The 24,189-nt window shown below is 50.9% G+C and overlaps 1 protein-coding gene across 1 annotated transcript; it reads left to right on the forward strand.

Moving 5' to 3' along the window:
- The first annotated feature begins 829 nt into the window (after nucleotides 1-829).
- Nucleotides 830-23,004, forward strand: Hnf4a (hepatocyte nuclear factor 4 alpha). The gene is made up of 10 exons (XM_052181556.1): nucleotides 830-944; nucleotides 4,899-5,073; nucleotides 5,981-6,075; nucleotides 11,496-11,602; nucleotides 12,274-12,429; nucleotides 15,928-16,015; nucleotides 17,612-17,767; nucleotides 19,357-19,593; nucleotides 21,147-21,299; nucleotides 22,198-23,004. Exons 1-10 carry the CDS (start codon nucleotides 830-832, stop codon nucleotides 22,338-22,340), a joined length of 1,425 nt encoding a protein of 474 aa, XP_052037516.1. The 3' UTR covers nucleotides 22,341-23,004.
- Nucleotides 23,005-24,189: the final 1,185 nt, after the last annotated feature.

The raw sequence follows: 24,189 nt of genomic DNA on the forward strand, positions 1-24,189 counted from the left end.
ACTCAGAGACACAATTAGCAGGTGGCAGGTGTCTGAGCCTAAGTCCAGGTCTACGGGCTGCAGATCTTGTCTGTGCCTGTCCTGGGAGGGGTGGGCGCTGTGGGAGCATTCCGTGTGACAGGGAGCGATCCACGGCTCAGCAGGAGCAGCCAGGAGATACCGGGGGCCAGGGAAGGGACCTGAAAGTGAGTCCCAGTGGTCCCCAAGGCAGGTGACAAACCAGAAGGAACCAGAAGAATCCTCTTCAGCAAGGATCCAAAAGACCCAAGCGTTTCCAATTCAAGCGACCCAGGACAGCTCTATCTCGAATTGAGGATGGAAGCCAATGGTCTGGGAAGTGGTTAGCTCAGAGCTTCATAGCAGACTCGTCGGTGTCTATGCATGTCAGCTGGGATGTCCAACTTATCAGGACTTGGGGGTTGCTGATGCGAGGGTCCAACAAACACCGGTCCTGTTTGGTGCCTGCCTGGGAAGATTAGTAACTGAATATTAATGAGTGGGGGGCCCAACAATTGTAATTAGCACCCCAGGTGCCAGTCAGAAACCTACAAACAGCCAAATCCTTGTGGCTCCACCCAGCCTACCCAGCAACGGGGGTGATTAACCATTAACTCCCACCCCTCCCCGCAGAGCCTCCACCCTCTGCAGAGGCTAGGCCAGGACGCCAAGCTGAGTCTCCCAGAGGACAGTTTGAAACAGAGGAAGGCAGAGAAGGGACCTGGGAGGAGGCTGGAGGAGGGCGGGGACGTGAGGGCTGGGGCTCAGCCCAGGGGCTTGGGTGGCATCCTGGGCAGGGCAGGACAAGGGGCTGAGGCGTGGGTAGGGGAGAATGCGACTCTCTAAAACTCTCGCCGACATGGACATGGCTGACTACAGTGCTGCCCTGGACCCAGCCTACACCACCCTGGAGTTTGAAAATGTGCAGGTGTTGACCATGGGCAATGGTAGGTGGGGGCAGTTGTGCTCAGGTATGGAGCGGATCTTTGGCCCTGGACTTTGGGATGGGAGGGGAAATACAGAAAAATTGTAGGTTGGTCCTATACTCGTACAGGTGTTGCCAGGTGAAGCAAGTGGGCCTTCATACTGTGACCAGAGGCATTCTGGGTGACCGAGGCCTGCAGAGGTGGATTTCCAACAGGAAACTTCCCCAGATCCTCCCTACCTAGGCTCCAGAGGCTTACGCTGCCCTACTTAGCTTGTTGAGGAAATGGGGCCGTGATAGTGAGCTTCCTCTGGGTGGCTGCAGAAAACCTATCCAGCATGACCCCATCTTCAGGCCCCCTGGACCCTTTTATGGGCAAGCAACGAAAGGTCTGTCTTATCTCCAGAGATTGTGACAGGAGACATGGCTACTTGGGAAACAGGAGTTCAGGAGAAAAGTAGAATTTTCGGTTTATGTGTATGGTCCTAGGCGTCCTTGTAAGTGTATGAGTGACATGGGGACGGCGACACAGCTGCGTGTCAGTTGCCCTTTTTGAGTTTGTGTCCTGGCTTTGTGTCTATATGTGTCGAATGGTCTGTAGTTCTGTCTCCAGGACCATTTGGGTTTTGGTTTTCGGATTTGTTTTTGACTTTTGTTTGTTTGTTTTATTTTGTTTTGTTTTGCTTAGATATATGTGTGTATGTATAGTGTCTGTAAGTGTGGGTGACAGACATAACACACTTGGAAATGTGGACATACCCTGTGCCTTCTGCCCGGTGGTCCTGAGTGCATTTTGCTTTTGCGCATGTGCAGACAGCCCCTGTGCTACTGGACACTGCTCTCTGGTATGCAAGATCGTGTGGCACCATTTGACAGGGCTTTGCTTGTTTGTTTGTTTTATTATTATTTTTTTGAGACAGGGTCTCTACATAGTTCTAGCTGTCCTGAAACTCACCACATTGACCAGGCTATCCTCAAACTCACAGAATTCCACCTGTCTCTGCCAAATGCTGAGATTAAAGGCTTGCGCCCACCAGACCCAACTTGGTTTGTTTGCTTGTTTGTTTGTTTGTTTTAGATACAGAGTGTAACTTAAAACAAGTTAGCCTGGAACTTGAGGTCCTTTGATCCAGTCTTTCAAAATACCAGGGTTATGTTGTGAGAGTCTTAACTGTAACTATATATCAAAACTTGGAATTCACGGCAGCGGCATGCGCATTTGTGTCTCTGTTGTCCCTGTGTCACCATCGTTCAAACATCTGTTCCAATATCACCGAGAATACGTCTGTGGGGTGAGGGTGTTCGCTTTGGCAGAGGGTTGAGAAGGCAGGCATCCTGGAGGATGGGAAGCTTCTGGAAGGGACGGGACCAGGTTCCAGACTAGCACTGGGGAGACGGCACCTGGCTCAGGCTGGCCTGCCACCACTTCCCATCCGTGACTCTTACTGTACAGCAGCTTTCGGGTTTCAAGGCCTAGGTCTAGAAAGCTGTGTGTGCTCTCAGTCTAGCTAGAAGGAGGAGGCAGCGTGTGGGCTCTGTCCATGGTCGGTCTCCCTCCCATCCCCCTAGTATCACTTGCCAAGAACCGAGTGACCTTGGGTACATTACCTCCTTCTTTGTCTCTTATGCAGTATGGAAATGGGTTCCTTTTCTCCCAGCCTTGTTGGCCATGGGTGATTCAGAGGAGGTACTCAGGGAAGTGTTCAGGGCGAACAAGTTGCTTCTGCCCCGAGATGGAAGCATGCGATCCCCACGGGGACAGTACTTGCTGTCACACTCTTGCCCACCACACAGCCCCCTCAGTATCTAGGAGTGCTATGCACCTAGACCCGAGGCCGAGCCCTTGATTAAGTGTCCCGAAGACACACCAGTCACCCCCATCTCTGAAAAATGCTCCCTCCCCAGCCTCAGTTTCTTCATCTGTAAAACTCGGACAGGTGGAACAGCATATAAAGTTTACAAGGGCTTTCCTAGTGCTTGTTTGATCCTGGTCCCTACACGGGTGGTCTCCAGGACTCAGCGTGTGTCGGAAGGGTCCGTAGGCCCTTCTGGAGTTCACAGAGGTCTGAGAGTTGAGGTTATAGGAGGTGGTCCTCCAAAGCGATTGGGGTCCATCCTGAACTAATGGCTAGAGGGTGTTAAGGATATCTGTTCCCGCATTCCATCCCCAGTTCACAAACAGCAGAAGGGTCTTGTTTCTAAAGTCCCCACAGATCTCCAGGCACAGGTGACACGGCTAGATCACAGGATTCTAACCCAGCCCCTCGCCTGGCAGCAATGTAACGATGCTGGATAAGTCCCTTGTGCTCTCTTTGAGCCTCAGTGTTCTCAACTGGGAAATGGAAGTGGCCTGCTGACCTCAGGGGGCCCGTGCTGCCCAGCAAGGGGACACCTTGCCGGCCTCTGCCCAAGTTGCAGGCTCAGCTCTCCCTGGGGGTCAAGGAAGGAGAGGATGAGGGAGAAAGAGCCAATGAAGCTTAACAATTATCCCCGCCTTGGGAATAATTCACCAGCCGGAGGGGGCTCCACTCTGAACAGGCAGAGGTCCTAGGAACGAACGGTTCAGCCAGAAGACAGCATAAATGGGAAGCAGCCGCGAGAGGCCTGTTGGGCGCGTTCTCTTCTGCGGAGACATGTTTAGTTCACAGACAGTTCTAGAACTCACTGTATGCCAGGCACTTCCGGCTGACTGACTCACCAACCATGGGCAGGTCTGGGAGATGATGATGCTCTGTCTGGCAAGTGGGGGAGGGGCGGGGGGGCAATGGCAAGAAATAACCCAGTGCCACAAGGCCAAGAGGGGTTTGATCCACTGCTACGAAGCTTCAGAGTCCCTGCTTCAGCACACCACGGTCCTCTCCAGTTTGCAATTGGACATTTCCTTAACAACCCAAGAGCCAAGTTTCTATGGAGATACCCCCGTCCTTGTGTGTGTGTGTGTGTGTGTGTGTGTGTGTGTGTGTGTTTGCACACATGCACGGACTTTTGTTTTGGGAGGAATAATTTCAGAGTTTATCATCTCCAAAGGGTGATTTTTTTGCTCTCTCTCTCTCTCTCTCTCTCTCTCTCTCTCTCTCTCTCTCTCTCTTCTCCTTTTTGAGACAAGGTCTCAGACTGACTTGGAACTTACTACTTAGCTGAGTCTGGCCTTGAAAACTCTTTCTTCATTCTCCTGCCTTTATTTCCCGTTGACGAGATTTTTCTAAAGAGTTTATCTGTGGTGGAAGATTTGCTTTTAGAAAAAGTGCGATCTTTTGATATATATGTGTGAGTGTGTGTTAAAATATATATACATATATTTCTAAAACCAGTCGAACCAGTTAAACTGATCCCTTTGCAGTTGGGGAGACTGAGGCTAGGAAAGGAACTGGTTCAGGGCCTGAGGTAAGTTAGGGGTAGCACCAGTCCAGATGCCCAGGACTTTTGGCACACAAGTTGAACTCTCCTTTGCCAGAGGTTTTGAGTCTGTCCTCCGCGCACTCGGACGGAGAGATGGTTTCTGGTCTGTGGTAAGAGGGTCCCACATCTGCCCAGATGTGGTAACTCTGTCAGCACTCCACCCCAGAGGCAAAGAAAGAAGGTGCTTTGCGTGTATCTTTCCACTCTTTGGGAGGGTCTGTGGAGTCTCAGGCAAAGCTCAGGTCCCCCTGGTCCAGTTCTTCTGATGACAAAGTGTCTGAGTGGTCACTGTCCCCAGAGCTTCTAACTAGGAATCCGTAAATGACTGTGGTGGTGAGGTCACCACCCCCTCCTGGGGAACCTGAAGCCTTCCTTGCAGGCGCCCCAGGAGATCAGCAGTACAGTTCTGATTTATAGACCAGAAACAGAGACTCCAAAAGCCACCAGCACTGAGGGGACCAGGACGGGGTTGACATGGCCCCCAGCTCCGGGGAGCCTATTGTGAGTCTCAGACTTGTTTTTGGTTTGTTTTACTCTCTACCCATCCTGGATCCTCATTTGCCCTCTCTTGGTACAGACACATCCCCATCTGAAGGCGCCAACCTCAATTCATCCAACAGCCTGGGTGTCAGTGCCCTGTGTGCAATCTGTGGCGACCGGGCCACTGGCAAACACTACGGAGCCTCAAGCTGTGACGGCTGCAAGGGATTCTTCAGGAGGAGCGTGAGGAAGAACCACATGTACTCCTGCAGGTGAGGAGCCAGTGCAGGCCTTAACTTTCTCATCTGGGACATGGGTATAATGGGATTCATGTCTCCTGAGGGTCCATCTTGAGGCATCTGCCCTTCTAGACATTCAAGGACACTCTGGTTTCTTAGCATCTGTGGATTCAGATGTAAGCAGCTACTTTAGTAACCGCCTAACAACCTTAGAGAGGATAGGACCAGCCCTCCGACTTGTTCCTTTTCTAGGTTCTATCAAGGCACTGGCTCATTTCTATCTATCCCAGTAAGCTCCCAAGATTATGAAAATTCATCTTTCAAAAGCATCTCTCGTTTTGGATAGCAACAGTAAAATACTAGAAGCAGTTGACTGAGTCATTGCCCCATGACAAGCCTGTTCTACACATATATCGTTGTCACCTGCCAATGACCCTCTGGCGTGGTAACAAGTATTATCCTCGGTTTGTAGACAGGGAAGGCTATGTCTTGGAGGGCTAAGGATTTACCTGACACCAATGAATGCTGGAGTCAGTACTGAAATCCACCCCCCACCCCATAACCTTGTCTTTCCCTGTTGTGGATCAACTACTGTCTCTAAGCCTTAGCCAGGAGCGTGCTAAGGACTATGGGCTCTCATAGGACATGGTAAAACAAGCTGGTACCCCAGAGTCTAAGGTTTCCAATTCAGCTCCACTGCCAACCAGCTGAGGGACGAAAGTCACATGCCACCTTTCTGGGCTTCAACTTCCTATGTTGAGTGGGACAAAATGGACTTTCAGACAGTCCACGGACCCCTTGGCTTCTGATTAACATTAGCACTCCTGGGGTGCAAACATGGAGCAGGGAGAGTGGGGGTTGCCTGACAGCCCGGTCCTGATTCTGTCCTACGAGGGAGAGGCCATTTCTCCTCCATTCAACCATCCAACGTCCTCTCCAGGTTTAGCCGGCAATGCGTAGTGGACAAAGATAAGAGAAACCAGTGTCGTTACTGCAGGCTCAAGAAGTGCTTCCGGGCTGGTATGAAGAAGGAAGGTGAGCCCCAGCCCCTCCCCCCACACCCCTGCCCCACCTGCAAGCTCAGGCTCCAACCAACCCTGCATTTACAACTGTAGCCATACTTTATGGCTCTGTGGCAGGCCCTGGGATGACTGGCTAATGGCTGAGAAGAGGGAGGGCCTGGAGATCTGACCACAGGGAGCGGCTGGGCTTGGTCTTGAGAAAGATTCAGAGATAAAGCTCCCACTCACTCACCTCAGCTCCCAGCAACTGCCACCAGGCCTTCCTGTGCTACCATGAGGCGGCCAAGATGGGCGCCCTTTCTAATGGCTACCACAAGCATTAGGAAAAACATAGAACGTGGCACAGCAAACACTCAAGAGCCTGCCATCCAGACGCCACAAATATAAACAGAGGGCCCCGTTTTGAGCTTCCTGTCCAAAGACAAGAACCACAATCCCCTAAGTCCTCATTGCTGGGTGTCAGGGCACCTCTAGAAATTTCTCCTAACAGTGGACTGAGGTATCTACTCCAGCCTGGGTGGTGGAGATGGAGTTAATCCAGTGTCCCCTAAGTCGGCCCAGGCCAACTCCTGCATCAGACATGGAGCTGGCTCTTCCCTGTGTCACGGGTCATTTTATTCTCGTGGCCCCTCTGAGAGCCTGGAATGAATACTGTCCCCTCTCATGGCAGAAGCCACTGAGGACCAGAGCAGTTAGTCCCCTGGCTGAGGCCCCCAGCCATGGCGGTGCCTGGAAGAGCAGAGGTCACAGCTCCAGCTTCATGCTGTGGGCACCTCAGTGCTGTGTACACTGTGCCCTCCAGCCTGCTTTATGACAGTTTTCAGAGACCAGAGCTGGAACACTGCAGTAGAGCCATTGCCTGGCAAACACACAGGGCCCTGGGCCACTCCCGAATACAGGGAAAATGAGAGAGAGAGAGAGAGAGAGAGAGAGAGAGAGAGAGAGAGAGAGAGAGAGAGAGAGAGAGAGAGGAAAGGAAGGAAGGAAGGAAGGAAGGAAGGAAGGAAGGAAGGAAGGAAGGAAGGAAGGAAGAGGAAGAAGAAAAGGAAAAAAGAATTATTTTTTTCTCAAGCTCAGAAATAAAAAAAAAAAAACTTTAAACTTTTTTTTCCTAAATAATGAGTTCATTTTCAAACCTCTTCCCTTTCTTCTCTCAGCTTAGTTTTTCTAACTAGTGTGTTCTTTTGGTCCCCACTCTTCTCCTCTGGCCAGACTGTCAGACACACACACATGCACACACACACACACACACACATGCATACATGCACACACTCTCTCCCTTTCCTTCTCCCTCTCTCTCCCTCCATTCTCTCTCCCTTTGCCCCTCTCTCTGAATCAAGAACCTGGGACCCAGCTCATGCTGGGCTGAGAGAGACAGAAGGCAAGCTAGAGGGGACAGCCTCCCTGCCCAGTGTCTGCCCTCCATGCTGAGAGCATTCTTCCTTCCTGTCCCTCAGAAGGGTCCATACAGGCCTCTGCTTCTCTGACGTGGGGGCCTGTGCCCCTCCCCCTTCCCCTGCTGCTTCCCATGGGCACACAGCTCCCTGGCTAACCTCATCTTGTCGTTGACGACCCCTTTGTGGAAAGGGCATGTGCTGCATGTGTGAACATCGGAGACGAAGGACTCCAGCCTAAGGGCTTCCTTTTGTACAGTTCCTGTGGCTGGTGATTCTGTTATCCAGCTCCCGGGATAATAGGCACTTGATGATTACCCATAAGCATTCTGTTAGAGAATGAGTCTCTCCTACAGAATTACCAACAGGTGAGAGAAAAGCAGGCAGTCTAATGGGGCTAGCTAGTAAGTGTGCATGTGGTCACGTGCCTTTGGTTAGACAGTTTCTAGAGGGAAATTGAGGGAGGCTTCCAGCCCCTCTGGGTTCTACTTTTCCAGTCGATCTACAAAGCCAAGCAACCCTAGATCCTAGCTCCTGAGAGAAGAGAAGGCCTACCCCATGCAGCCATAGCTCAGCCTTGAAACAAACTGCTTGCTTCTTTGAACTGGGAAATAAAGCTTCTGCCAGGGGGACAGAAGAGCCACTGAGTCACTGGCAGACAGTGCTGGCTAGTAAACAGTCGTGAGTGTGTGTGTGTGTGTGTGTGTATGCACACGTGCATTATTGAGAGATTGTGAAGCGTAAGTAGCCCAGGAAAGCAAAGCATTCTGGGAGATGCCTTGGGTAAGCACTAGCAAGGCTATTGCTAGGTCTGACTGTCCTCAGAACCTCGGCTTGATGGAAAGATCTCAAATCGACTGACCAGGTGACTGGGGACATGTTTGTTTTTTTGTTTTGTTTTGTTTTGTTTTTCCTGCCAACGTCTCCTGCACATGGCCTTGCGGACTAGACATCCTAAAGTTCTCAAGGACCAAAAAGTGATCTGGAAACAAGGCTGACAGAGCAGCTAGGGCTAGTAAAGGAAGATCTACCCAGTTCTCAGGCGGAGAAACTGAGGCAAGAGAAGTGATGTGATGTGTTGGGAGAGAGCAGAGTTTAGGCTGTCAGAACCAAGTCTTCAAGCTCCCTGGACTGAAATTTGAAAAGATCCTTTTGGGGTGGCACATTCTGTTCTTGGTAACTGAAACCTCTGGCGGGGCATTGGAGAGCTCACAACTACATGAGTCCTAGACAGAGGATGTGCCACAGAGGCCACAAGGGGCTTCCCTGGAGGAGGCAGACTGGGGGTGGGGAAGTCTTGGGTGTTAGCGAACAAGAAACCAGCTGATGGAAAATTCTGTCCTGTGACTGAAGTCAGGGAGAGGGACAGCTACCCTATCTTGGGTCCCAGGCTCAGGTCAAAAGCCCAGCTGCTGGTGGCAGAAAGCCCAGGCAGAGACCACAACCAGGAAGTACAGGAGGAGTATAGCGCACCCTGTAGGACCTTCCTCACAAGCCCAGTTGAGCCCCTAGGACCCACCCAGGGCTCTCTAGGAAGACAGGTTCAGGTTCTCGCCACCTCCTGTCCTGTCGGTTAATATTCAATGGAAGTTACATTAGGTCCCCGACCCTGCTAATACTGCGCAAACATTAGGAAAACATCATTCCGTGACTGAGCCTGAGGGTGCTGATAAGGGCCGGCTAACCTTGAGGATCTCTATCCACAGCTGCTGACAGCGGTCTTTCATTTCACCCGCCTCCCCGCAGCGCCCAGTGGGGGCAGGCGACAGGACAGGCTAGGCTGCCAGGGAGGGGTGTGGAAGGCTGGTACAACCAGTGCCGTGAAGGGACTTCTATACCTCAGGGTCTCTGTCCTACCCTGACTGATTTTTCCATCTCTGGGTTTTTGAGACAAGATCTTACCTTTTCTTTTCTAGATTTATTATATTAATTATCGTTATTGGTGTGTGTGTGTGTGTGTGTGTGTGTATGTGGTGTGTGTGTGTGCAGGCACATACAGAAGGCAGAAGAGGGTGTTAGATCTCCTGGAGCTGGAGTTACAGGTGTTTGTGAGCTGTGTGATGTGGGTGCTGGGAACCAAACTCACATCCTCTGTAAAAGTGGTACGGTCTCTCCTCAACCGAGCCATCCATCCAGGCCCCAGCATGTATAACCCAAGCTCCCAAACACCTCCAAATTACCACGGCCTCCCATACACCATGATTACAGACATGAACCACCATGTCTGCCTCTGGATTTCAACATTCTGAAATCAAGAGAAAGTTGGAAGGTGGAACAGGAGTGGGCCTTGAAGTCATGTGCAGTATCATCCAGTGACATCTGTCACTCTACATGTGTTTCCTGTGTACCTACTGTGTGTCGGGGTGCACTGTAGGGGCCAGACTGACAGTGAACAAGAGGGAGGAAGGTCTTTTTGGAACTTAGGAGCTAGGTAACAAAGACTTCACCAAGTAGTACTATAACTGATACCTTGGGGAAGTTGGAAGTAGGAAAAAAAGGGCAGCACAATACTGTGTCAAAGGTGGTAAAGCATCTGAAGTGACAGTTTTTAAAAAGATTTGCTCTCTATTTAATTGTACACACACACACACATGAGTGCAGACACCGGCAGAGCAGTTGTGAGCCTCTCGATACGAAATTCTGGAAACGGAACTCAGGTCTTCCACAAACAAAAGCAGAACGTGTTCTTAACCACTGAGCCATTTCTCCAACCCCTGAAGGTGAGGGCAAAAGGGATCCCAGGCATCAGGAATGTCTGGGATGGCCCTGAGCACATGGGTCACCTGTGTGGATATCCAGATGTATATCCAGATGTAGGGAGAGGCAGGTGTGGGCAACAAATGAGCGACAGGGAAGTAGTGACAGTGGGTGGGGGTGGGGCTAGTGACAGGGAGGTGGGGGATGGGGCAGGGTTCTAAGGTCTCTGGTGAATGATGAGACAGCCATTCTGAGCAGTACGTGATGTGTGACCTGGATGTGTGTAGGGGGAACCTGAGAGCAGCTCACCCCCAAAAGATAAATCTAGGAGCCTTGGGTCTCAGAACCTCAAGAAGGGCCTGGTCTAGCCCAGGGGAGAATCGTGGAGCCTTCAGGGGCAGAGCAGGGTTTTCTGTGTGCTGATCATCACAGCAGTCCTTGTGAACCAGGATGGTCTGTGTGTGCTGGGAAGACACGGCCTGCCAGCTCCTAAGAGAGACAGCAAAGCAAGGAGCAGGCTGATGGGAGAATCCTCAGGTAGATGGGGAGACAGAGGCCCTGCCGTCCCTCCTTCTTCCTTCCAGAGTGGTGTCCTGAGACTCCAGAGGACCAGTGGGACAGTGAGAGGAACTTAGGCCCAATTGACTAAGGGTGGATGGCGGAGGCCTGTGAAACAGGGCCATAGATTCCTGGATTCTAGAGAGTTCCTGGTGAGACAGGAAACAGACTGCTTCCTCGCATTCTCCCAGGCTGGAGAGCAGGATTCTTCCAAGCAGTCTGTTCACCGAGGCAGCTGGGCCTTCAAGTCCCAACCCAGGACTTCTGCCTGGTGCTTCAGGTCATGCTGTGTCACCAGGGGACGAGGTCTGCTTATTTGGAAGGGAAGAGAGCACAGGGCTTGCAAGCAGGAATCGTGGGTTGGGATGGTGGCAGGTTCTCTCTGTGCCACTTAGGCTGTGGTCTGTCCATTGAGCTGTCACTCGCCTGTCCCTAACAATGGCTGGTCATTCCTTCAGCCTCCTTGTTGTCTATGGGGCAGGGGAAGCTTTTGTGTCTGCCATCTTTGCAAACTGAGTTAGACGATCCTACATTGTGACAGGCAAAATGGTTCAGTGCAACATTGGCCACCAAGCCTGATAGCACATGCACCAAGGCACACGTATGCTGAAACACACACACATGCTCACATATGCTCACACGATAAACGCCCTTCTGCAGCACTCTGGAGGCCCCAGTTCAGGTTGAACCCTCTCCTCTCACACCTCCCCACTCCTTAACAGTCATGGGACATCCTCCTTCTTCTCAGAATTCCTCCTTACCTCTTTCTGTCTCCTCCTCATAGCTGTCCAAAATGAGCGGGACCGAATCAGCACAAGGAGGTCAAGCTATGAGGACAGCAGCCTGCCCTCCATTAACGCGCTCCTGCAGGCAGAGGTCCTGTCCCAGCAGGTACCAAGGAATCTTCTTTACTACCTGGGCTCCCTTCTAGGGGAAACTCACTTCTACTTCTGTGGAGGGCCACACGGACAGGGCCCTAGTTACCATAGAAGGAAAACCAAACCCAGTGCCACACACTGGTTTGTGGCAGATCAAATTCAAACCTAGGTCTGGCATCCTGGGGCACTATTTAGTTCATACCCATGCCCATGTTTGTAGACCACACAAACTGATCTCCTGGAGGGCTCAAGAACAGTCCTACCAGATAGAGGTAACCATTGCAACAAGGGGGCATAGCCACACCATTGGCTATGTGACCCCAGGCAAGTCACAGTGCCTCTCTGGGCCATGGTGACCTCACATATGAGATGAGGGTGGTACCCTGTTCCTCTTCTACAGCCAAGGGATTCCTGGGATTCGGGAGCTGGATGAGAGGGGACAGGGCAGGCAGCTGGCGATGCTCCAAATGGAGTGCTCCCTGCCTATGGCGATGCTCCAAACAGAGTGCTCCCTGCCTATGAATCCATCCTTCCTGTCCCTTTTCTCAGAGCTTCCTACTGACTGGTAGTGCACACAATCAACCTGCCACTAGACAGGGAGAACTCCTAGGGTATGGGCTCTCTGTAAGGAACAGGAAGTGCAGGGAAAGCCCGCCACCCCCAGTGTTTCCCTGTCTCCCATAGATCACCTCTCCCATCTCTGGGATCAATGGCGACATTCGGGCCAAGAAGATTGCCAACATCACAGACGTGTGTGAGTCCATGAAAGAGCAGCTGCTGGTTCTGGTCGAGTGGGCCAAGTACATCCCGGCCTTCTGCGAGCTTCTTCTAGATGACCAGGTAAGGACATACACGCTGAGAGCAGTGGTGGACTGGGCCATCAGGGTGCAACTGACCCCCAAAGACATAGCCATGAGCTGGTTTGATTTTATTTGATGAAATACTCACGTGTGCCCAGAACTGCTTAAGTTACTTTACAAATATTAACTCAATCCCCCTCAAGACTGTGAAGGAGGAATGTTTCCCATCTTCCAGGTGAGGAAACTGGAGCACAGAGAGGTTAAGTAAATTACTCAAGGTCACACAGTCAGCAACCAACACAACAGGGATTAGGACCAGCCAGAGAAGCTCCAAAGTCCAGGCTTCATATCATTCTGCTCTCCTGGAGGTGTTGACAGGGACCTGAGGCCGGAGCTCAGGAGATTTGGCTTAAACTCTGGTTTTAAGACCAGTTCCCTGTGTGACTTGGGGAAAATTACTACTCTCCAAGGCCCGAAGTTCTTATCTGTCAAGTGGGAGTTATCTCTTCTGAGTGCTGTTCTTGTTTGGAAAGTCCGGATGCGTCAACAGCGGTTCAGCTGGGCCTCCTCTGCTCTCCCCAGTGCGACATCTCATGTTTTCCCCTCAAGATGGTTTAAGTCAGCATTTTATATTTGAAGACACCTCTGGACTATTGAAATGGGTCCATGCAGGGGGAGGGTGGGAGTAGGGAGCAGGGCAAGTCTTTGGATGGATAAGTTTCCAAAATGCCTCATACATTGGCTCTAGCTACAGGCGAGAGTACACACACACACACACACACACACACACACACACACACACACACACCTACTGACCTCCACAGACAGCTTTGCTGCTTCAGGAAAAAAGAGAGATTGCCTTCCCAACATTGAAAACACCCACTCTTTGCACATGAGTCTGATGTTGCCTTGTCTTGTTTCTTGTTTTTTTTGGAGGGGGGAAGAGGGGGATCTCTTTGAAATGAGATCTTACTATGTAGCCTTGACTGTCCTGGGACTCACTCTGTAGACCAGGCTGTGTCCTTAAACTCACAGAGATCTGCCTGCTTCTGTCTCCTGAGCACTGAGATTTAAGGTATGTGCCACCACGCCTGGCTGCATCACAGTCTCTTAAAGCATCAGGGAAGTCTCTCTGCCCCAGAGTTGTTCCTCTGTGCAGAAGCCAAGCCTCCCCAGCCTCTGTGACCACCTATAAGAAAGCCACGGGCCCTCTAGGTCTACACTGCCTCAGTTGCTCCTTGTCTCCCCCACAAGGATGGACCCGAGATGCAGCTCCCCTGTAGAGCGCTGACAGCCAGGGATGGTGTCAAAGCTGTCCCTGCTTCAGCCCCTATCCTTCTGCTGGAGAGCCTGAATTAATGTTTAATCCCCCGGTGTTCCTTCCCAGGAACTTAGCAGGACAACAAGATACCCCCAAGCTGAGCAATTGTTAACCTCTATTTCCCACCCAAACCTCCCTGGCTGGGGCTCAGAGCATTCTCTGAGGGCAGTGATGGGTGGCCGGTAACATGAGCCAATCATTAACGCCCCCTTGCCTGCCCATACCCCAAAGCTGCCATGTCTGAGGGTTGGACCTGGGAACCTATTTATGGGACATAAGAAGTCCATCTTGCCTAGCATGGATGAGGCCAGCTAAGACATTTGAGGACATGGCCTTCCAAAGAATCCACATTTCCATTGCTCTAGAGACCATCTTGTTGTACTAGGTAGCCATCTCCTGGATTTAGAAGGTCAGCTCTGACTGGACAAGGCCTAAAGAGACAGAGTGATTGGCCTAAAGCTCAGAGCACATTGGCTACCAGGCTGAGATCTGACTTGGTCCTCTGTTCTGCGGGCTGAGAGCCACAGAGCTGATGGCCAAGAACACACAGAGCCTACTGGCCCACATGCACTCAGTGGTTAGCATCTTCTGGATCCCTTCCTACTGTTCATGGAAAACAGTCTCACCGCCTAGCTCCCCCATTCCCTCTCATCTTTGGTTTCTCTGGTGGGTTCCAGCCACGGTGGAGTGGAAAGGGATCCTAACGAGTGGGCTCAGGAGGAACTGGATCTGGTGAGGAAGTCAGGGTGCTACCTCAGTCATCCATCACTGCCTCAGTCATCCTTTCCTTCCCCCCAGTTTTTACTTCACTTGTATCAATAAAAGTCTGTGTTTGCTGTGTACTGAGGATCCTTTCTGGGCTGCCTAGCAAGTCTCAACTTCAGAGAGGCTTACACTGAGCTCCCCTCAATGCAGCCTTTCTGTCTCAGTGCTCTGGGTCCCTCCCTTGCTCCCTCCCTCCCTCTCTTTTTCTCCCCCCCTTTCCATTCTTCCCATTGTAGTGTGCCCCCCCCCCAATTCCTAGTTTATCTCCTCACTCTCGCAGCCTGACAGTTCTATGAGCTCAGAGACCGTTGTGTTCCCATACTGTCTAATAGAGTGTCTAGGAAAAATGATGAGCTCATTCAACTGGGAAAGGTGCTTACTGCCAAGGCTGATTCCAAGGTCTCACAGGGTGGAAGGAGAGAATCATTGTTCTCTGACCCCCCCATACACACACACACACACACACACTCACTCACTCACACATGCACACAGACCCACAGGCATATGCACACCTCTTTTTAAAAGAGCACACAGAAGCACTTGACCCTCCCAGCATACCTTGCTACCTATGACCTCCTACGGAGCACACAGATCCCCAGGGGCACCACCCTGTTGCTATTGTCTGATTATCACACAAGCACTAAGACCAATGGCTCTAATACACAGGCAATGTCCTAAAAGGCAGCTGGACTTGACCTCGAATTCAGTCTCTACACACTGCCACGCCAAGATGGAGCCTGGCGATGGATCGCCTGCCAATCCTGTACTTGGCGTGAGCACATTGTTAGAACTGACATCCACACAGAAGCTCGTGTAAATTCTCTCATCATCACAGAATCTCACAGTGTCAGGAGTACAGGCTCTGTGGATATCTTTAGCATTGGTGACTTTTTAAATTTTATGGAGATTTGGAACCAACTGGGAAGCTTGTCGCTTGCATATCCCAGATCCAGCTTATACCATATAGAGTCAGAACCACTGAGGGTTGAGCTCAAGACTAAAGCACCAACCCTAAAGCGCCCTTCACAGTTCCCTGAAGCTGGTACACTGGTAGGAACTTGGAACCCACAGCTTTAAAAAATCTGGGGCAAGTTGAGGGTCTTTGGGGACTCTGATCTGAGGCATGCACACTAGGAATAGCTACACCCTGATGAAGTCAGGATACAGCCTCTTGCCCAAAGATAGAGACCCACAGGTTCAAGAGCAGAGCAGACAAGAGGTCCCCTACTTTGGAAAGCACGTACCTCCGCCTTCCTTTTCTCTGTAGAATTCTTTCTATACTCCTCGTTTCATGAGTCACGAGAGGAAGGCAGAGGTCTTATGATGTGCTCTTCAGAGTTCAGGTAAGTAAGGCAGAGGGAACACTGAGCTGACTCGCCAAGGCCACTGACTGAACTCCGAGCAGCCCACCCTGGGGCGCAGACGCTGGACTTCATGCCTTGTTTCTTACAGGTGGCGCTGCTGAGAGCCCATGCCGGTGAGCACCTGCTGCTTGGAGCCACCAAGAGGTCCATGGTGTTCAAGGATGTGCTGCTCCTAGGTGAGGAGGCTTGGAAGAGGGTCTCCATGGTAACACATGAGGACCAGAGAGCCTGTCCATTCCAGCCAGAGCTAGGGAAGTAGAAGCTGGCTTGGTGCACCCATGAGGGAAGAGGACCTCCATAGTAACACACAAGGACCAGGCAGGCAGATCAAAACTATCCCAAACTGGATATACTGTTGTAAGTTGGTAATCCCCACTCCTAAGGAAGCTGAGGTAGGAGATTTGCATGCCTAAGTGGACTAAGGAGTTCATGCCTGAGAAACATAACATAACCTTATTATCTTCTACTAAAATAACAAAAAAATAGACTTAAACAAATCTAGTAACAATCAGTTGAGAACACACTAGTAATACCCTGGGCTGGCGAGATGGCGCAGGGGGTAAGGACCTCTTGCCAAGACTTACACCTGAATTCAAGCCTAGGGACCCACGTGGTGGGAAGAGAGAACCAATGACTGAGATTGTGCACTGACCTCTGAGAGCACAGTGTGACACCCAGACTACTCCCCAAAAATAAATAAGTAAAAAGCAATTTAAGAAAACGTTTAAGAGGAGCCTGGAGGTGTAGCACAGTGGCAGAACACGTGGCCACCCACACCACTACAGCAAAGTTAAAACGAGTGTGACCCAGCCCTGTTCTTAGGCTTGACCAAAGTACAAGATTCCAGAAGACTCAGCTCTCAGATGGCGCCAGGGCCAAGGGAGGGTTTCTCCTAGCCTTCAAGTTAGAGAGCAGTCTGTTGTCTCCAAAATCTAGAGTACATTTCAAAACTCTTTCAGGAGTTGAGACAAACAGTGGCCGGGAATGGTACAGCCCCTGCTCCCTGCCTTTAGGACATACTTCTATTTTTTTCTTTTTTCTTTTTTTTGGGGGGGTGGTTTTTGGGGTTTTTTTGGGGGAGTTGGTTTTTTGAGACAGGGTTTCTCTGTGTAGCCCTGGCTGTCCTGGAACTCACTCTGTAGACCAGGCTGGCCTTGAACTCATAAATCCACCTGCCTCTGCCTCCCAAGGGCTGAGATTAAAATGCGTGCGCCACCACTGCCTGGCCAGGACATACTTCTTCTAATTTGTAACGCTTGTGTAACATCCCCTAGATGCCAGACTATGCAAATGGCCAGACAAATGTTTCAATACACCATCCCCAGATATTCATTAGAAATTCCTATTTTTATAAGTAAGGACACTGAGGGACAAACAAATCAGATATGCCAGCTAAACATGCCCAGCTAAGTGACAGAACCATTCAGATGAGGTGACCCCATTCCAGAATCTGGCCCTTGACCTTGACCTTGACCCCTTAGAGCCTCTGAAGTAGGCCTTGGTGTTGTTTCCTCCATTTTGAGTCATTCAGGTGAAAGGAGTTTGGGAGACAAGAAAGGCCTCTGAAAAAAAGCCAAGTTCTTAGTTCATCCAGGACTCTAGGCAATCACCTTCTTACACTTGCCTCAGATTTCTGATCTGTAAAATGGGCACACCAACCTAGTAACATCCCCTCAGGAGTACCCAGCATGCTCTTAATTGCAAACCATAACATGGGGCGATAGGGGGCCAACCAAGGTGACAGTCCCATCCTCTCCCCTCCACCCATCCAGGCAATGACTACATTGTCCCTCGGCACTGTCCGGAGCTAGCGGAGATGAGCCGTGTATCTATCCGCATCCTCGACGAGCTGGTCCTGCCATTCCAGGAGCTGCAGATCGATGACAACGAATATGCCTGCCTCAAAGCCATCATCTTCTTTGACCCAGGTATCACCCACGCCTCCCGACCTGACCTTCACACCCTCAGACCTGCTGTCTCACTCCTGTTGGACTCACAGCCTCTCGTGTTGTCATGACAACCAGAAGCACTTTCCATCAACCCTGTTGAGTAGATGAGGCAGACCAGGGTTCCCAGGGAGGAAGGACTTCGCAGGACACCAGCTACAAAGGCCTGGCTTTTGCTTTCCCTGTCTTCCTTCTGGTCCATCATCCTGAGCATTCTTTCTCGCATCCTCCCAGGGCGCCATTATTGAGGCTCTTCTGTCTCTGATTACCTCAGTGGCATTCTCATCCAGTCAGCTATGGTCAGCATCTTCTGCTGGATACATTCCATGCCTCTCTCTGTCCTCTCCTTGTTGACTGTGCTGACTCTCATCCCCAAGTTTGCACAGGATGTCTGTAGTAGCATCTGTGCAATGCCTGCTTTTGTTTCTTCTCTGTGGCTGAGGCTTGCTGGTGCCCTTTTACCTGCTGCAGTGTGGGCCTGTTGGGCGCGAGGCGCTGTCCTTGGTGCTGGCCCCTGATTCCACATAGATGGCCTCTAGCAATAAAAGCAGCTAGAGAGGAAAATGACTGTCAATTATGGAGGGATCCCAGGTGCACGGGTTCAAACATCTCGTGTTTTTTTTTTTTTTTAATTTTAACATGTTACCCGTGAGAGAGGAGCCATCAGTCACCCCATTTTCTAACAAGGAGGTGAAGGCACAGAGAGACTAATTCGAGCAAGGCCACAGAACTAGGAACTAGCAGAACACGGACTTGAACTTCAGGCTGTTGATTAATATGTGTCTTTCAACTCATGGTCTTGCTTTCTGCTTGCAACTCCCCATTCCCCAGAAAGTAAGGGTCTAGTTCTAGCCTGCAGCACAAAGCTTGGGCCTGAGCAGGTGGCCATTGCTCAGCAACAGGTGTGACATCACTGGCCCTAAGGCAGAGTCAGCAGCTTGGGGACCTGAGGGCAGGGGACCTAGCTGAGGCTGGTACAGATCAGGCACTCTGTAAAAGATGATGGACTGCATGAAAAAAAAAAAGGTGTGAAGTGTGATTGGGATGTCTTTCCGCTGGAGGAGCTGAAGCCTCAGCTGAGTCCCCAGGTGACAGGTGGCAGCAGGCAAGGGAGAGGGACTCTTTTGATGTGACAAGTGCGGGGTCTAGATGGTAGGACCTTATCTGTGGGCCAGAAGCCCCAAGACCACATCAGGGCTTTTCCCCCAACTTGTTGCATGAGCTGCCCAAGTCTTCCTTATTCTTTTTGCCCAAGACAAGAAGAAGCTGGGACTCTCCATAGTTGAGCTCTTGTCTAGTGTGTGCAAGATGCTGGGTTTGATTCCTAGCCCAGGGTACAAAATATTCAAAAGAGAAATGAGATTATGAGATGCTATTCTGGGCTTTGTGTCTTTCTCTGCCTAGTTCTGGGAAGCCTCTCTTTGTTCTAGCGTAAACTGGCTATTGAGGACCCTAAATTCTTGTCCCAGCTCTGGTTAAAGCTCCCTGTGTTCCAAGGTCCAGAAGCCATCCAATTTGGGCCTACCAGTTAGGAGACATTCAGTCTTCCCTGACCACCCCTCCCGTTGCAGATGCCAAGGGGTTGAGTGACCCAGGCAAGATCAAGCGGCTGCGGTCGCAGGTGCAGGTGAGCCTGGAAGATTACATCAACGACCGGCAGTATGACTCTCGGGGCCGTTTTGGAGAGCTGCTACTGCTGCTGCCCACTCTGCAGAGCATCACCTGGCAGATGATCGAGCAGATCCAGTTCATCAAGCTCTTCGGCATGGCCAAGATCGACAACCTGTTGCAGGAGATGCTGCTTGGAGGTCCGTACCGCCGGGAGGCGCTCCTTGGAGATCTGTAGCGCTCTGTCTCTTTGGGACCCAGGCTTCAGCTGCATCTGAGCTCGCTGGCCTCTAGACCCCACCTCTTCCTCAGTGGGAGCCCTGGACGATCTTCCTCGTCTGTTGGACCTTGCCTTCTCATCAGGGAAGAAAACCAGAGAGAAGGAAGGAGGTTCATTTGTTCAGATGCTGAGGGTCTAAAATGAGTCAGCCAGTCTCTGTTGTAAGGCGGGAGAGGATGTCATGGAAATAGAAAATAACCAAGCAGATAATGTTAAAAAAAAATTAGAAAATAGACAGGTCACGGGGGGGGGGGGGGGGGGCTTTAGATGAGTAGACCGAGAGATGCCTCCCTAAAGTGGCGTCTAAGTCTGACGGGTAAAAATTGCTATATTTTAAAATCATGGAAAACATTCTAAGCACAAGTCATTTTTTCCAGGATCTGAGGTAAGTGAGAGCATGCATGTATGAGGAGTGATAGCTGGAAGAGATGCAGGTGGAAACCAAGTCCTAAACAAGACTTGATGGACCAGCGTCAAAAACACTGAGTGTTTTATCTAGGAACAAACCTGAGCAGACTCTCAGCAACAGGGAGACTGAGGCAGGAGGATCATGAGTTTGTGAGGCAGCCTGGGAAATATAGGGAGACTTCGGAAGGAAAGAATGAGAGAAAAGAAGAGAGGGAGGGAGAGAAGGAGGGAGGGAGAGAGGGAAGAAGGGAAGAAAGGAGGGAAGGAAGAAAGGAAGGAAGGAAAAAGGAGGAAATTGTATTTTATTCTCTCTGCAACTTTTGTAAAGAGACCTAAAATTAAACTAAAGTTTTAAGTAAGCCAGTCTAGCTTAGCAGTCAATAATGAATTTCAGGGAGCAGGGGACAGAGAAAACCGCCAGGAATATTACTCTATCCCACTGTCTGAGATAAAGACAGCCTGTGAGAAGTGCCCATGAGATAGGAGTAGAATTTCTCCAGGAATAACAACAAAAATTATCTCCAGAAATTGTCAAATGTCTCTCACAGTGAGAAGCACTGTCAGGCAGCGACTCTGCTTCTCACCATGACCCCAGGAACGGGAGGTCGTTGTGGGTCAGGTGCCATGGCTGTCAGGGTTAGGAGCTTCGCTCTGCTGTGGGTGACATAACCTCCCTGGATACTGCTGTCTCTGTCTGTAGAATGGATGATAATGGTGTCCACTCTCCAGAACTAACAGGAGATTAAAATTATGCACAGAATAGAAACTGCTTTCAGCCTACACCCACACATGAGAGGGGCTCAGCAATTAATGGCCATCTTACTATATAGCCAACAAGACTACTCTTTGTAGGTAAACTGAGTAGAGCCTGCTTTCATTTGAGTCGCGAAGTCCGCGGACTCGCCTGGTTATTTCTGCATCACTAACCCAGGAATAAGCGCCCAAGAGGCACTGTTGGTCCTGATGAGTAGACTGCCTGCCACACTGCGGGTAAATGGTGCTTCAAGGCTGTGGTCCTTCTCCAAGACTTCCAGTCCTGACTAATGCCCTCCTCTTTGTCTCCAGGGTCTGCCAGTGATGCGCCCCACGCCCACCACCCCCTGCACCCTCACTTGATGCAAGAACACATGGGCACCAATGTCATAGTTGCCAACACGATGCCCTCTCACCTCAGCAATGGACAGATGTGTGAGTGGCCCCGACCCAGGGGGCAGGCAGGTGGGCAGCCTGAGCTCTACCCTACAAGGGGTAAGGAGGGGGGGTCTAAGCAAGAAGGCAGGAGAAGGTGGCACCTAGAAGGGGGAACCAGGAGCATAGTTCTCTGTGTTTCTGAGTAGGGAAGTGAAGGGGTCGGGTTGCTGATGACTACGGTTTATTCAGTGGGGCTGTGTCTTCAGTGAGGTGAATGATGGTGTCTACTGTATGAAGCAATGCACCAGGTGAGGGACCACGGGGAAAACATCTGCTGGCTGAGAATTCCATCTATTGGGTGAAAGTGTTCCGTGAACTAGGACTGGCCAGGTGGATGAGGTCGTCCTTTGGGCAGTTGAATGAGATTGGTAACTAAGCGGGACTTAGCTCTTCCAAGAACAGGATCATCAGTGAAATGAGGTTAGCCCCTGGGGTAAAAAGGAGTTTCGCTGAGTTTGGCTGTGGGAAAGCCGTCTGCCAAATAAAAGCAGCCAGTTGGGTGGAAGTTACTCACCCAACTTGTGAGGAGAAGCCTTCGCCTTCGTATTACTCTTCTGCTAAATATTGGAGAGATGCCATGTTTGGTCCTGTTAGCTCTGGGCAGTCGCTGCCCTTTCTACCAAGGCAGAATATTTTCACTCCATATATTATTGCTTTGGGAAACAGTCGCACCTGGGCCCTCATCTGGGACAAGCAGCCTGAGTTTCCATGTTAAATGGCGGCCAGATGGGCAGCAGAGCCTCATGAAACACAAACCTTAGGGTCTGGGACTCCTAAACGTGTGAGCCATAACCACCTTAGGGATTGCATTCATCATCTTATTTTATGAAATTACCTCAGCAGATGGAAGAGTTTTCCCTGGGCTCTTCGGTTGTCCCCACAATGGCTGGATTTTTGAGTCACTCTTATTTCGTTGTCCTTTCAGCCACCCCTGAGACTCCACAGCCATCACCACCAAGTGGCTCCGGATCTGAATCCTACAAGCTCCTGCCAGGAGCTGTCACCACCATCGTCAAGCCCCCCTCCGCCATTCCCCAGCCAACGATCACCAAGCAAGAAGCCATCTAGCAAGCCTGTGGAGGTCAGGGGTTCTGCCAGCTCACACCCTCAGAGAGCGCCTGGGTGTAACTTATCACAGCAAAGAAGATGTGACAAGAGAGACCAGTCCCAGAGCAGCTACGGAAAGGGTGCGAGGCCCAAAACACATGCGCTGAGGGTCGCATGCAATGCCACCCCTGACCCCGAATCTGGAGGGTGGGGCTTTGCTCGAGGAGACCCCAGCGAGGAATGTCTTCCACTGCCTGGACTCCTCTCAAGTTGAAGCCACTGCCTTCATCTTCCTCCATATCTTCTTCCCTCAACTTCTTCACCCCTGAAAGACAACTGTCTACAGATGTTGCAGGACCTTGTTTAAAAACAACTCCCTTCTCTCCCAGCTGGGGCCTCTTCCTTCTTGGTGCTGGTCAGGGGGCCTGGAAACAAACCTGCTGAGGCTGGGTCAGTTTGCCTTACAGTATTCCTCTCCGGCTGTGCCGACCTCAGGTGACCTGCTACCTATCGCTACCTTCCTCTGCTATCTGACTTCTCCAAAGTCATCTCCCTGGAGGCCGAAGAAGCCATGGCAACCATTTCCCCATCCTGAGAATCTGAGAATCTTCTGTAAGCACTGACCTGGATGAGGCAGAGGGTAGGAATCACCATTCCTCCTCTGCCAACATCACTATGATTCTTGCCTCTAGCACTAGGCCATAACTTTGGAGCGATAAGCCCTATGGCTTTCTACAGTAGACACCCAAGGGTGTCGATTACTACAGAATGCAGAGAGTGGGTGGCTGTCGTTGGGAAAGCACCTAGAAAGAGGCAAACTTTGCATCTGTCCCTTGGCAGGAAAGGTAGGCTTCTGGCTAGCAGAGAAGGTAACACAGACCAGATTATTGGAGAACAGCCCAGACAAAGGCTCATTGGTAGGTAAAAGAGTATGGGGAGAAGGCAATGAAGAAATCAGTTCCCATGGAGTTGTGGCAGGGCACACATTGAGGACCACTGAACGCCAAACTGAGGTCAGGGGTAGCTCCTGTGTGGGGCTTTCAGAAGATGAGTACAGCATCCTGCAGAGTTGGGATGTGAGGAGGTCATTCTAGAACCCAGGGATGAGATAAAGGGATGGATCAGAGTTCTCCAGGCCCTGCCAAGCTCTTCAGCACTTCCAGATGATGTCCCAAGACATTAGACAGCCACCATCTCATAGAACCTTCCCTGTAACCTAGACATTGTCATGGAAGATATAAGGAGAGGATCTTAACTGCCTCACAGGAAGCACTTGTCTCCCCCGGCACGGAATCCAGAGAGTTCCTCAGCCTTTACCAGCATTAAACCCAGAGGCTTGCTCCTGCCACAACTGGCCAGCTAGAGACTGTTCTAAAGTCCACTGGAAGCCAAGAATCCCATTTACTGATAATAGTAAAGTTGATCTATGACTCCTGTCCTTTTTTTTCCCACTGATCTACCCAAGTGTGGGTGAGGAGCAGCAGGGAGCGGTTCTTGGAAGAGGGACTAGTCTAGTATGGCAGTCAAGGCTGAGAGAGTTTGGGCGAGGGGCAGGAGAAGGACAAGAAAGCCTGAGTTTCAGGCTTGCCTGAGAAGCTACATTCAAGGTTCATTCTGGAATTACTCATCCCCAGCAGTCAATGCTCTGCCCCTGGCTTTGCGGAGCCCCTACAGTGCCAATGACCAGCAGGAACAAGAGGAATGTTCCCTGGGCTGGAGGTGTGCTAAGTGGAAGGAATGTACTGTGAGAATGGATAGTTATGGTCCAGTCCAACAAGGCTGATCCTTGTGGGTGGGGCTAGCACCCCAGTGTCCATCAAGGCTGATCCTTCTGAGTGGGCGGGGCTAGCACCCCAGTGTCCAGAAATTC

Source organism: Apodemus sylvaticus, chromosome 5 (assembly GCF_947179515.1).
Source record: "Apodemus sylvaticus chromosome 5, mApoSyl1.1, whole genome shotgun sequence".
NCBI lineage: Eukaryota > Metazoa > Chordata > Mammalia > Rodentia > Muridae > Apodemus > Apodemus sylvaticus.